We start from the raw sequence: 14,592 nt of genomic DNA, 5'->3' as shown, positions 1-14,592 counted from the left end.
AAACATAGTCCAAGCATAATATTATTTATTTTACTATGTTATTATTTATAATATTTATTTTTTTATGCTAATCCGTCACGGCCGTCATCCGTGACGGACTTGTCGTCATGTCACGCGTCCGGGGTATCCTGTCACCTTCACGTACAGCCCGTCACGCGTCACCGTCACCATCATGCCCCATGCATTCCGTCACCGTCGCCATCACGTCATCCGTCACGGTGACGTGTGACGTGATGGATGATGTTTGCCGATCCCTAATTCCAGTGACATAATTTATTTTCTTCGCTATAACAATAGAATATTTAAATATTTTGTAAATATTAAGTTGTATGTCAGAAGAACCGATATCCGCGGCTGATATCCAATATCAGCATTCAGAGTCCAAACCCACGTGAAAGCGGATGCCAGTATCGGGTCAGAGAAGGCTATCGGATCCTAAATGAGTTTTCTCCTCGTCGATCAACATTCAACACCGCTATCGATTTCAAGGTTTAGAAATCCCCAACATCGGTTGAGAAAATCCCCAATCCGATCTTCCCGCGGGCATCGATCGAGGGGGGATCGGTGGCAGAATCCTATACACCGCGCAATGCCACCTTCTCTTCTCGGAATCGCAGCGAGGAATCGCTTAATCGCGTCCCGTTATCTTTCACAGATCCGATCGATTTCCTCTTCCGATCGATCGGGATTTCGCGTTCCGTTTCGATGTAATCCTGCGATAGCCGATCCCTTGCCGAATTGGCGTGCTTTCTCCTCTTCTTCGGCGGCTGCCAGAGATAAGAAATCTCAGAAGACTCTTGTTTACCTTGTCGGGGTGGCCTGTGCAATGGTTGGCGCTTCTTATGCCGCCGTTCCTCTATACCGACGGTTCTGCCAAGCAACGGGGTATGGCGGCACCGTGCAACGGCGGGAGGTAAGGGGCAGACGACCCTCCGTTATTAATTCATAGTTACGGCAGTTGATTATACTACATTGATTTGTTTTTTCATGTAAAAAGCATTTTTTTCATAATTAAATTCAATTTTTTACGTGCCGCGTGATGGAACATATGCTTTGTGATAAGGAATGATAGACTGTGGAGGAGAAGATTGCGCGGCATGCCCAGGATGGCGTGACCTCTTCAAGGTATTATTTGATATTTTATTTACTCTTTGGAGTTCAACAACAAAAAAAAATTTACTCTTTGGAGTTTCTACGAGTTGTTGATTCGAATTGCGTAGAAAAATTGACTTTTGATCGATTGTTCGCAACGGGTCACTTCAAAAAATCAACTGTGTGGGGTTTTTCTCAGTGGGGGTTTGAGATTCAACATTGGGGCTAGTGGGAATGAAAAATCGATTCATGCAAAGGGGGAAAAATTGAATGAGAAATCCATTTTGGAAGTGAAATTTATCATGTCGTTTAGTTTAGTACTCTGGAACATAAACACATCTTGAACGCTGAAGTTTATTGTAATTAACTGCATGATCCCTTCTCTGGTACTAGTCATTGAGTAAAATCATTTCCCTCTGGAAACCTTGGCCGTTGGTTCATTTTTGCCTCTCATCTGTTGATTATAAATGGGTCTGCGCATGGCTTATTATAAAACCTAAATAAAAATCAAGTTCTTATTCTGTTGCTAATTCAGGGAGGTGGTTGTTCAATTCAACGCCGATGTTGCAGATGGGATGCCATGGAAGTTCATTCCTACGCAAAGAGAGGTGAAATATTTTTCAGTGAATTTAATTCATTTTATTATTTTGGATTTTTTAATAGTAATCCCTGATCTTTCCCAGGTGAGAGTTAAACCTGGAGAAAGTGCACTTGCATTTTATACTGCTGAGAACCGCAGCTCAACTCCGATAACTGGTGTTTCCACCTACAACGTAACGCCAATGAAGGTTTGCCTCTCTCTTTCACTCTCGGCCTGTCTATTTCCTCCCTCTCTGTATCATTCTCTCTTAATTTCTCCCGTTCTCTCACTTCTGTCCCAGGTTCTCTCTTGCCCTTTCTGCTCCTTCATGTATTTCCCTCTTTTTCTTTCTTCGTTGGAAGCCTTACTAGGCTGGGCCAAGTTGTTTCAACACTGTTGCCGTGGCTTTCTTATGCTCAAATCCAACTTTGGAGACGAGTCATATTTTCAAACTCTTTAGGTTACTCAATCCTTTGTCAAATTCTCCAGGCGGCTGTTTACTTCAACAAGATTCAATGCTTCTGCTTCGAAGAACAGCGTCTTCTCCCTGGAGAGCAGATCGATATGCCTGTAAGAACTATCTCTCTCTATCTCTCTTATGGTTCTAAGAGGTCAAATGATTCACTGGCTCGTCGAGTGAGAATCTGCAGGTGTTCTTTTATATTGACCCTGAGTTTGAGACTGATCCACGGATGGATGGCGTCAACAACCTCATATTGTCATACACCTTCTTCAAGATGAATGATGAGTAGGCTGTCCCTTCACCCGGTCTAGGTGTAGAATCTCTCTACAATACTCTGATCACTGAAGGCACCATTATGAATCTTTATTATTTACACTCTTGACTCTCTCTCTCTATCTATATTTTCTCTTATCAGAGTTTATTTCCAAATGGACGAATGATGCGCAAACATTCGGCTTGTAAATAATGGCGTTGCTATCTATATCAGCAGTGCGCTGTCCAAGCCTGGCAGCTATTTTGTCCTTACAATTCTCGATATATGTTTTTTCGATTGGTCTGCCTTGAAATGCCCATTATTCCTATCTAATTTCATTGTGAAAATTTTCTGTTTAATGTTGATTTCTCCTCTCTATGATTTCTAACCTGGGTTTAGATGATAGATGATATTTCTATTCGTAATTACTGTCGTATAAAAATGTAAAAAATGCAAGAAAATGATGAAAAACTTCCTCCTGAGTATTGTAATACACAACAGGAAAAAATCTGGATAAAAGCCTTTTTCTTCAACTTCGAATTTCCTGTAGTGATGGAATTGTTTTTAAACTACCCTGGATTGTCTCAACACTTGAGCTGCAATCAAATAACGTTTTGTAGAAATTCCAGGTTTCAAGCTTGGGGTTACCACTTCTAGACGTAAGGTTCTGACCTACTATGCATATGCGCCGCATCTTAGGTTCTGCCAATGAATGCAACGTTGATATTTTAGATGGATGTAGAAATAAGAAGCTTAAATAATTATTTGTCTCCTATTTACTTCATTTAAGAATCCAAAATCCTATTTCTGTTGTTTCTTTCCTACAGCTCAATGTGCAAAAATTCATTTTTCTGATACCTTCTCATCTCCATCCTGGATTTCATCAGTGATAGTATTCAGTGTACTTACTAGAAATAAATTAAAAATGTAACCAAGCACTGCCAGACAGGTTAGCAGACAAAACCCAATAGCTTGGCTATTCTTGAGGCTATGCTGATGATACCCTGCATAGCCTAAAATCCAATTTGATAATAAAACTTATTTACTCTAGGTTTTGCTAAAAAATCAGATGAAAATATATTTGTCTCATAAAATTCAAAAAAATTGTAAACATCTGTACTATTATGAATCGGAAAGTTCTCATACAATTTTGAGATAAAATATATTTATTTCAATGGACCTTTCGAAAAAGTGATTAATAAATGTTTTGAAGCAGGGTATTATTTTTTTATAAATTTTAAAATTAATTATTTAGCTTGACATTTCACTGGCCCACAAAATTTATTAGCTAAGATAAAAGTACAAGTCTACATGTTAAAGAGCTTACAGAGAGTATGTCAGGGAAATATTTCCTCGTAAGCCATGTACTCTGGATGTTCTCATGTATTTCTTAAAAACTATATTTTTAAAAGAATTTCTTTGAGGATAAAAGGGACATTACCACTACAATTTATTTCTTATAATTTTATAATGTTAAAATTTTCATAATAGGAAAATATGTATTATTTATTGGTAATGCATATCAATATGATGCATTTACATCTTACGTATTGAAATTGTGAAAGAGTTATAACTTTCATGTGTGTTGTCATTTGTTTTCATCATATTTCATGTACAACTTGATTTCACTGTAAAGTGTAATTATCCTTAACATCACTTGTATTATGGATTACTTTTTCAACTAACAAAGTGAAGTCAAACGAGAAATACATGAAAAATGTGCACTACGAAAGGTATATGAGTAGTAAAAATAAGGGCCTGAGACTAAGTGGCATGACCATGTTCGTGTGCCTACCAATGTTTTCACTCATCTGTGTGATCATGCAGCTACAGTGTCTTACACATGCATACCACAGGGTTTTCACCATGTGCCCATGGGCCTCCATCGCATACCAACTGTTTGGAGGGCACTCTGCATACCATGACTTGCCCTCTTGCACGTTCATTCGTCATCCTGCTAGCCGTGTGCCTAGAAGAATTTCCTCTTGAGAAAGATACAAACCTTGGCGAGTGGTCCTTGTTCATAGATATCATTAGTAGATTACACATTGTCCTAAAGTACAAAAGTATCTTCCTTACTATTTCACGTTCAATGCTTCCTACATATCAGGCACTCTTCTCCTCACGACGTCCTATTTAATGCTTCACACATTTTCACATCTATATTCTAACATAATGATCATGTTAAAATCCTAAAAGTTGGCCTCATTTATATTGGATGTAATATTCAAAAGAATATTACTGTCAGAGTCAGATATTCTTTGAGGATTAATACAATGAACCAACGAATATATTGACTTATTAATGGGAATTCACTTTTTAAGAAGGTTTAATTTTGACTCTGAATACATTAAGATTTATTACAAGATATAGGTTTTTCATTTTTTCTCATTAATGGGCACTCAACATAGTATTAAAATGATAAATTTTACATAGTTTTATCCTTTCTCTATATTCTAACACATATTAGAATTAATACCAAACATTATAAAAACTCAATTAAGAAGCAATAAAAATATTTTTGCATGACATCCTCCTAAATTCTAAATGATCAATTTTAATAAATAAGGTTTGAGATGCAATATGTTTACCATAACTTTTTAGGGGAGAGGCAAATTATATATTCTACCATAAAATAAATCAATTATACCCTGAAACCTACATATAAAATCCCTTGTTTTACCATCTTTAATTATTTTTTCTATTGTTCTATGTGTAAGATTTATTAGATTGGAATCTTAAGCTTTCGAATTGGTCTTATTATTTACAAATGTGTGATTTCATTTTATATGTTATTTAAATTTCCAAAATATAGGTTGTATCGTACGAGAAGAAGAAAAGTTGAAGACAATTGATAAAAAGTTCAACTGAGTGGAACTGTTAACAGATAACAGGAGCAAGCTTAGTTGGAACCTTATTGGGATTCAATGTATGGTTTATAACTTTTTTTTTGATAGTAAAAGTTTTCTTTGGTCCAAGATTTGGCCAACAGATATGAGAGAATGGGTCATGGATAATTCGTTGAACACTTAAGGGTATAATTTGAAGTTTTAGCCACATATGATAAGTAGGATATTTTTTCTATAATTATGATACATCTTATATACCATAAATGAAATATATCAGGGTATAACTACAAAGGGTTTGGTTTTTTTATTTATCAGACCCGTGAGTTGATCTATAATGCATTTCTAAATAATTAACAGCAAATGACAATAAAAATATAAACTAGAATTCCAAACATTTTTTTGCGTTAACTTTTCCTTGGAGTCCACCATTGACTTCTTGGCCTCTCTTATTCTGTATTACTTGGACCAAATTTAGTCCACTTTTCATCTCATTTTCTATTAACTCTCACAACTTTAGGGTACATTTTCCACCAGCCTTCTTATCAATCACCCACGAAAAATGTGTGGAATCTAAGTTATTATTATTTAAATACATGTTCTAAAAAATATTCACAATAATTTATTAATGTATAATTTACTGAGGCCTAAGTCTCTTGAATCCTTCAAATATTCTACTATTATGTTCAAATGTGTATTTTCATGGGTTAAAAAATTTGGGAAATTTTTAGTTTCCTTCAGTAAAATACCAATTTCCAATTTTTTCAAAGTTTGTGCTCAAATATTTTGATGAGTAAAATAAGTTTCTTATTGCAGAAAATTTAAAGGGTACAAAACTAAATGCTGTTTAGTTTTTTCAGATAACAATGGAATTTACAGGAAATCAAAAAAAATTATAATTTAAAATCTATTTCTTAATATTAATTCATTTAATTTAATTATTTCTCTAAAATTATTTAAATTAGCTACGTGAAAAATCTATCCAGAAAAAGTTTTAGTTAAATACTCAAGATTTGACTTGAATTAGTTTATAATTTAATCTTTTTTATTGGCAGAAAACACGGTGCCAAGTATGGCCAACTCTAAGGCAGTGCCCGTAGACTGATCCATCCGTGCCCTGGACGCTACCCAAGGGTGTTTATTTATTAAATGTAGTGTTTATCAGAGTCTATAGGCATGGAGTGAGCGTACATGTCTATAGACTCTGACTTGAATTATTTAAATTAGCTACGTGAAAAATCTATCCAGAAAAAGTTTTAGTTAAATACTCAAGATTTGACTTGAATTAGTTTATAATTTAATCTTTTTTATTGGCAGAAAACACGGTGCCAAGTATGGCCAACTCTAAGGCAGTGCCCGTAGACTGATCCATCCGTGCCCTGGACGCTACCCAAGGGTGTTTATTTATTAAATGTAGTGTTTATCAGAGTCTATAGGCATGGAGTGAACAAAGCGTACATGTCCCAAATACACACGGACCCTACTCGCCCATGCCCTGGTGCATGAAAGGAAAAAGGTACATGAGTGGCATCTAGTAAAGGCCATGAGAAGGGCACTCGTGCAAGCAGGAGTATGTGAATCCTTCATAGCAGGTGCAATGCTTGGAGTGTGCACAGTCCCCTCGCCGCCATCCACAAGTGTCAACGTTTAGGTGCGTGACATGTTGGACTATCAGGCGAGAGGGTGAGCTCCCCCACCTCCAACGCTTCATGCAACCCGCTAGTGCCGTGTGCCTTCCTTCGATAATGTGCGACGCATACGAAGAGCTGGCAAGCCGAGGTGCTCAACGCATTAGCATCCACGAGCTGCCTGAGGGAGTTCCTACCAAGAGAGAAAAAGAGAAGAGGGAGTTCTTGTGCATAGAACATGGTTGGCTAGGGCATCTGCCAACTAGTTGCCCTCATGCAGATGGTGAAGAACACTAGTCAAGCGAGGATGGCACCACATGATGTCCTACCATACGCGCTGCAGCCGCCATTGGGAGCATACACCCGGATGAAGCATGCCAACTAACACATGTGAGTCCAATTCTATGACGATATTCTGAAGGTTTCATTCTTCGCAGAGGAGCAAACCATCACGTATCGCCATAGCCTCGGCTGCAGTGTTAGTTTGAATACCATAAAAGGACGAGAAGGCAAAGAGAATACTCCTTGTGAGATTGCGGAGGATACCTCCCCCTCTAGTTAGTCCTGGGTTTCCTTTGGCCGCACCATCCACATTCAACTTGAGGATACCAATTGGTGGTGGGTGCTAATGGACAAGTTGTAGCCAAATGGTGATGGGGGCGAGGGTCACGGTAATGCCCCAACATCTATCTTACGATGCTCTCTCTCTTCCTTCTCTCCTTCTTCTCTTATTATCTCTCTACAATCCTTCTCAAACCTTACCGTTCTACATGGTATCAGAGCTACGGCCTCGACCAGCTCTTCTCCTCTGATTGGAGGTGCCAGTCTCCTCGTTCTTCTCAGCTGGCGGAACCTTCTCAGCTGGCAGAATCTTATCAGCCGACAGACAACCTGCTTCCTCCTTTCAACCGGTAGAATGTTCTCATCATGTCGGCATAATCTTCTCAGCGAACGGACAACCTTCTTCTCAGCGGGCAGAATCTTCTCAACAGGCGGTGATCTCCTCGTCGTCGGTAGGCGGCGATCTCCTCGTTGTTGGGTATTATCTCAGTTGACAAAATCTTCTCAGCCAGCGGTCGACCTTCTTCTCACCTATTGGACGACCTCATCTTCTCAGCCAACGAGATCTTCTTCAACGCCGGCGCTGGTAGGAAACCTAGGCACTCTCCCCGGTCTCCCTGATCATCAGTCGTCAGCGTCCTCCTTAGTCTCCCGGACAATCTCGCCGTCAAAGTGGTTTCTCCTTGATCCATACAACAGACGTGTTCTTCTATTCTACCAGCGTCTTCAGTCTTCTATCGGTGTCCTTATTCACTCTCACTCAGCCGGTGTTCAAGATCTTCCACCGGGATCTTTATTCTACCGGCATCATTAGTGCTTCTACATCTCTACACACCGAACGAGGACTCATGCCATTGTGATTCTTTTTACATCACCACTAACTCACTATCTTCTTGCGGTGTCTTCTCCTCTTCTTCATCATCTTCGGTGATATCTACGCGTCGTATTCTCACTTGCGATGGATTACTCTTCCGACTATCTTGTGCCCCCTCATATGCCTACACAAGGGAGAACTTGACCCATTAATCCATTCATATCTCCGTTACAGGCCTCGTGTTCCATCTTCTCTAGGCAGGACTCGAACTACATCACTTGGTCTGCAAGTTTCCATTGGTTCCTCCAGATACATCAGCACGAGTCGCTTCTGACGGAAGACCCTCCGTTGCCTGATGATCCTCATTATGCGCACTGGATCACTTGTGATCGTACGGCCACTACATGGCTCCTTAAGATGTTATCTTCTGATCTCACCGAATCATTGCAGCTTATATCCCCACAAAGAAGATATGGGACGAGCTTTTCAGGATGTATGGTCCAAAGAGTAATATCGCCTCTACTATTGACATCTTTGAGAAGATGTTTAAACTTCAAGGATCATAGGGTTCTCTCAAGACGGTGTATGCTACTCTTTGTGGGTGCGACTCTCAACTACAGGTTTATCAACCATACACTCTGGACCTAGTAGAGCAAAGACATTTTCGGGGGTTACAGGTATCCATATTCCTTAACTCTATCCCTACGGCGATCAGAATGCAGATTTGTGGCTCCATTTTGAGTGGCACGACTCTTCCTCTCTGGCTGATGTCTTTAATGTGGCTCAACGAGTGGACAGCCTCACTCTCGTCAAGGGACTCTCACCGTCCACCTCTACCGCATCATTCGACTCTTTGGCAATACTTCTGCTCATGCGGCTCTAGCTACCACTCAGATAAGTTTTGGATATTCTCAACATTTTAATGATCGTACTTCTGATCATCATTGCGGTAAATATACCAGTCCTCCATGCATTCTTTGCTCTCGATCGACGCATTCGTCTGCTCACTGCTATCAAAGTGGGGTTACCCCCCGGCATCCTCGTCATGACCCGTCTTCATCCGCCACTCCACCAGTGCCACCCTCTTCCTCTCTATTGGTCACTTCATCTTATGAGGCAAATACTTCTCCTACAGGGCTTCCAGTCAACGTTTCAGCTCTTACCACTGCTACATGTAATTCCTCTTCAATGGGCCTAGGTACTACGTCTCAACCCTCCTCTTCAAGGTGGATCATTGACTTCGGTGTGATGTCAAATGTCATTGGGGACGTCATCCGGTCGGCACCGAGTATGATGGCTCGGTACTGATAAGGGATGATGGTATCAAACGTCGACGGTGTCGTCGTCCGACGGCTAACCTTAACGGGTCAATGTAACTACGATGCAAATATGAATGTCCTACGTGTCGTACGTGCAGGCTCCGACTTGAGGGAGGCGTCGAGCTCCAAGTTTGGACGAGGTCGTCGGGTGATGGCAACGGTGGCCTCTCGAACCTCGTCGGAGTGACAAAGGCATCTACGGCTGAACAAAATCTATCCATAGGGCTCACACGTAATGGACGTACTCGTCCGTACCGATAAGACACTCAAATGTTGTAGTTTTATTTCAAAACCTCTCTCACTACCTAGCCCGAGGGCGGCGGAGTAAAGACAAAAATATACTTCAAATAGGTAAATAAATGAGCTATAGAAGAGGATGGCGTACCTCGTCGGCAGTGGCTCATTGTGCAGTGTCGTCAACAGTTGGCGGCGATCGGAGCGGGTGTGGTAGAGAGTCGCCGGAGAGATCACGACGGCTCGACAAGCAATGCAATGCTAGAGCTTTGATAAAGGTTAGAGGAAGAACGGCTCGGGTAATAGTTATGATTGACTGTGTCAGAGCCGGTGTCGGGAGAATTGCACAAGCCCCAAATGAGGAGGAAGGGGCCTTTGTCAGGGTGTTCAGATCCGAAAAACTCCTATTTCGAGCGGTCCGCATCGGGGCGGGTTTGGCAGCTCAAGAGGCTCGACTGCAGACTCCACCGGCCAGATCAGAGGTGACCCAGGTTGAGCCGAGGAATGTCCGGAGCAAATCTCTGGCGGCAGGATAGCTCCGAATCACCCAGGCTTGATCGGCGTTGCGCTGACTGCAATTTGAGAGAAACCATGGAGTTTGACAGGTTGAGACTCCAATGGTCATTCTCAACGACCGATGCCAAATTCAACGACGACCAATTTTGCAAATGGGGCAACTGAGGAGGGTCGGCCGTTGGGGCCCGATGATTGATCTCAGGCGATCGTTACCGACCAGTGGCGACTCAACTTGCGAAATTGGGGGCCGCCATGGAAGTTTGTCACATTGGGAATTCTGACGACGCGTTGTAAATTTTCGTCCCCAAATTGGCGCCGTTTGGGGGCTACCGTGCTATCGTGCACTACCGTAGGGCCGATTGATTGCGAGCGGCGTGTCTAGCACGGGTAGCGCCGAATTGAAGGGATCCCGAACAAATGAGTCAAGAGGAGACTTCATTCGATCCCGCAGATGACCAGCACCGACATTCTTGGAGCACGTAGGATGATGGAGCGCGGGAAGGGGGCGAGGACGAGATTTCAATTCTTCACACCCCAAATTTTCCTTCTCTCCTCTACCTTCTTCTTCCTTTTCCTCCCTTTTTGTTCTTCTCTTGAATGAGGAAGGGAGACCAAGAACCTGTTAAACAAAACTACTTGAAAATTCCAGGTCTAAAAAATTAGGGCGCCACCCCTCTACCCTTATAAAGGGGGGAAGAGGTCAATGGGCCCCCTTAAGTGGGTCAACAGGAAAAAAAGGGATCCATTAGGGGGCCTTATATAATTGCCCCCCTATTACAACTAGAAAGGAAGAAAAGGAGAGAAAAACAAGAGGCACAAGGGAGGGGTTCCAAATGGGCTAAGGATCCCTCCCCGTGATGATGAAAAAGGACGTAGGGACGCATCGCCGACACGACGAACACATAACAACAATATGAGGAAAACAAAAAATGTGAGAAAGAACTGCGAAAAAACAAAACACGACAAATCGAGCAATTTCACCCGATCTTCGACAACGGTGTCGGGCAGCGCGGACGACGTCGTCGACGATCTCCGATGGCGTGTGCCATCACGGTGCATCTTGTCATGTGACGGGTGATGACACCATCCTCTCCCGCATTTCCAAACTAGTCAATCCTGAGTCCATATTTGTTGCGGATGGTCGCTCATGTCCAGTTACTGCCAAAGGCACTACATCTCCTACATCTCAGCTTCTGCTTCATGATGTGCTCTATATTCTGAGCTTTCAAGTCAATCCTATCTCCATTAGTACATTGATTGAAGCTCTTCTATGCTCGGTGACTTTTTTGCCCTATCATTGTGTGCTTTAGGACTTGAGGACCGGCGCACAGATTGGTTTGGGGCGTAAGACTCTGGGTGGCATTTATAAGCTCGTCTCCAATACCCCATCCCCATGCCTTACTTATCACCTCTCCCATTCCTCTACCTCTCTTGAGTGGCATCGTCAACTTGGCCATCCGGGTATCACCAAGCTCTCCCATGGGAAAAAAATAAGGAATTTGTTTGTGAGTCATGTCAGATGGGAAAGCATCATCGTGCTACTTTTCAAAGTACTGAATCTATTAGTGTAATACCTTTTGATTTAGTGCGTTGTGATATTTGGGGACCATCCCGTGCTCAGTCTACTCTTGGTTTTTGCTACTACATGGTTCTTATCGACTATAACTCCCGCATGTCATGGGTCTATTCTGACCGAATGCACTGATGCTCTTCCGATGATCCGCCAGTTTCTTCTAGAAATTTCTGCTCAGTACTCGTGTACATTGAAGATCATTTGTACGGACAATGCCGCGGAACTTGTCCAACACGAATTTCAAGATTTGTGCATGGCGGCTTGTATTATTCATCAAACATCGTGCCCTCATACATCTCAATAGAATGGTGTAGCTGAGTGGAAGCATCGTCATTTTTGGACATGACTCGGACGATCCTATATGAGATGAATGTTTCTCATGAGTTTTGGGCGGATGCTATCATGACCTCGACGTTCCTCAATAGAATGGTGTAGCTGAGTGGAAGCATCATCATTTCTGGACATGACTGGGATGATCCTATATGAGACGAATGTTCCTCGTGAGTTTTGGGCGGATGCTATTGATAAGCTCAAAAATATGTGTTTATATGTCATTATTTTAGGGGTTTTTCGAACTTAATCACTAAAATTTGTTTGTCCCTTAATGCTTGAGTAAGGGGTCGAACCCTAGCGAGGCAGTGGTGATGTTCAATTTTTATCAACGTAGGATTTAGAGTTCTTAATTTTGATTAAAGTGACATTCTTTTTATTCAAACAAAAACAATGCTTGTAAGATGTATTAAAACTTATACCATTTTTTACTCAAAAGATATCAATTAATATTGGCTCAATTTATAAATGTTTTATCAGTGAGAATCAAATTTATGATTACTTAGAAATTCTTGATAAGAATAACTAACTAATCCCCTGACTAGATTGTTTATGTGTCCAGTTGATCTTAGATTTTTAGGATGTTAGCATTAATTTTTATTAAATTATTTAAACCATTAAGCCCAAATCAACACCTATCACTAGTGTTCCTCATTCAGTTTGAATTATGTTTTCTGGCTATTTAGTTAATTAGAAATGGTTTGGAAGAGACATTAAATCGTAATTAATTTATTACCAATATTTTTTTAAGATCCAATTCAATATTGTAACGGATTTAGAATGTTCAAAAGGTTTTATTAGATTTGTATTTAATCCTTATTAATTCGAAATTGGAAAGATGTAGTAAATTAGCAAATCGTGAATACGATTTGCTAATCCGAGAAATAAAGGACTAGAATTAAGTAATTAACCTGAGATTCCATTCAAAATGTCACTCAAAATGGTTAGTCTAATATCAAGGAATACTAATTGAATTAAAAGCAAAATCAATTTAAGATTAAAATGATTGAAATCAAAATTTAGGAGAAAACGGTGACATGAACAGAACTTCAAAATCACTTAATTTGAGTACAAAATTAGGTGTAAAAATCAAAGCAAAAATGGCCCAGAGGTACCAGGAATAATTTCGACTCAACTAGAAGGAATCTCGTGCAACGAACTATCGAATTTCCTGCAAATTGGTGCTTCGATTTGGGGACGAATACGGCGACAGATCTGCAAAATTTCGGTCCAATTCGTGCTCCAAAATGCATCCAGGGCATTCTTGAGTCTTCTAGGAAGCTAAGCCTTCTTTCTTAGAGCTTAAAATCAAGAAAAACTTTTCAATTTCCATTTTCCCCCTTTTATTGCCACGAAATCACAAGAACTTGTTCTTCCGATTCTGCTATATTTTTTGTATGTTGCGTGTTGTACACAGAGCGTACAATGCATCACGAATGGTTAATCGCGCATTTGCCTGGCTCCACTTGGTGCGCGACACGTACATAATCGCTTACGTGTGTGTCACGCACAGAAGGCACGAACACACCTTCTGATAGGCCATTGTGGCGCTGCATGTGGTGCACCATCTCGTATCCCTGCGCTATGTAACAAGGTGGTGAGCACCAAAACTGGCCCAATAAGCGCCAGTTTAAATTAAAAAAACATTATTAATTAAAAAAAACTGCAAGAATAAATTTTAAAAAATGTTTATTAATGCCTAAAAATGATTTTATTAATTTCTGAAATTTCTTTTATTTGTTTTTTTCTTTTTATTTATAGAAATAGGTCAATCAAACATTTAATTCCTTTTTAATTTCATTTTAAAAACATTTAAAAATGTATAAATTGACCTAATTATTTATCAAAAGTATTATTTAACTTGAAATTTAAGGAAATTCTTCTTTTAACCTAAAATCATGATAACATGCATTAAAATCAATGTTTTAAAGCATTAAAAACCCAAAAATATGATGAATTTAACACTTTGTTTGATCTTATTTGCATTTTGTCAGCTATCATGACCTCAACGTTCCTCATCAACCGCCTTCTTTCTACACCTCTTGGTGGTGATGTCCCTTTTTATTGACTTCATCTCGAGAGAGAATTATTTCCCTTACCGCCCCATATATTGGGATGTGTAGCTTTTGCTCATGACCACTCGGCAAATAAATCCAAAATTTCTCCACGAGCGACCAAGGCAATGTTTGTTCGCTACTCTCGTACGTAGAAGGGATACCGAATCTACCTTTCAGAGAGTCGGCGGTACATTATCTTGGTCGACGTTACATTTCATGAGTCAACCCTTTTCTTTCCCACAGCTTCATCATCTTGGGAACACTTGATATCATCTCCTCCTAGTTCCTTGGTTGACCTAGCAGCTACTTCTCTAGCACTTGAATTG

The 14,592-nt window shown here is 40.5% G+C and overlaps 1 protein-coding gene across 1 annotated transcript; it reads left to right on the top strand.

The window, feature by feature from the left end:
* Positions 1–471: 471 nt before the first annotated feature.
* LOC144713925 (cytochrome c oxidase assembly protein CtaG / Cox11 family) lies at positions 472–2,656 on the top strand. Its single transcript, XM_078588666.1, has 6 exons — positions 472–913; positions 1,073–1,125; positions 1,628–1,700; positions 1,776–1,880; positions 2,162–2,242; positions 2,323–2,656. Exons 1-6 carry the CDS (start codon positions 590–592, stop codon positions 2,422–2,424), a joined length of 738 nt encoding a protein of 245 aa, XP_078444792.1. The 5' UTR covers positions 472–589; the 3' UTR covers positions 2,425–2,656.
* Positions 2,657–14,592: the final 11,936 nt, after the last annotated feature.

The sequence above is a fragment of the Wolffia australiana genome, chromosome 16 (assembly GCF_029677425.1).
Source record: "Wolffia australiana isolate 7733 chromosome 16, ASM2967742v1".
NCBI lineage: Eukaryota > Viridiplantae > Streptophyta > Magnoliopsida > Alismatales > Araceae > Wolffia > Wolffia australiana.
Note: the sequence above shows the minus strand (reverse complement) of the source record. Positions and strands in the feature narration are given on the sequence as shown.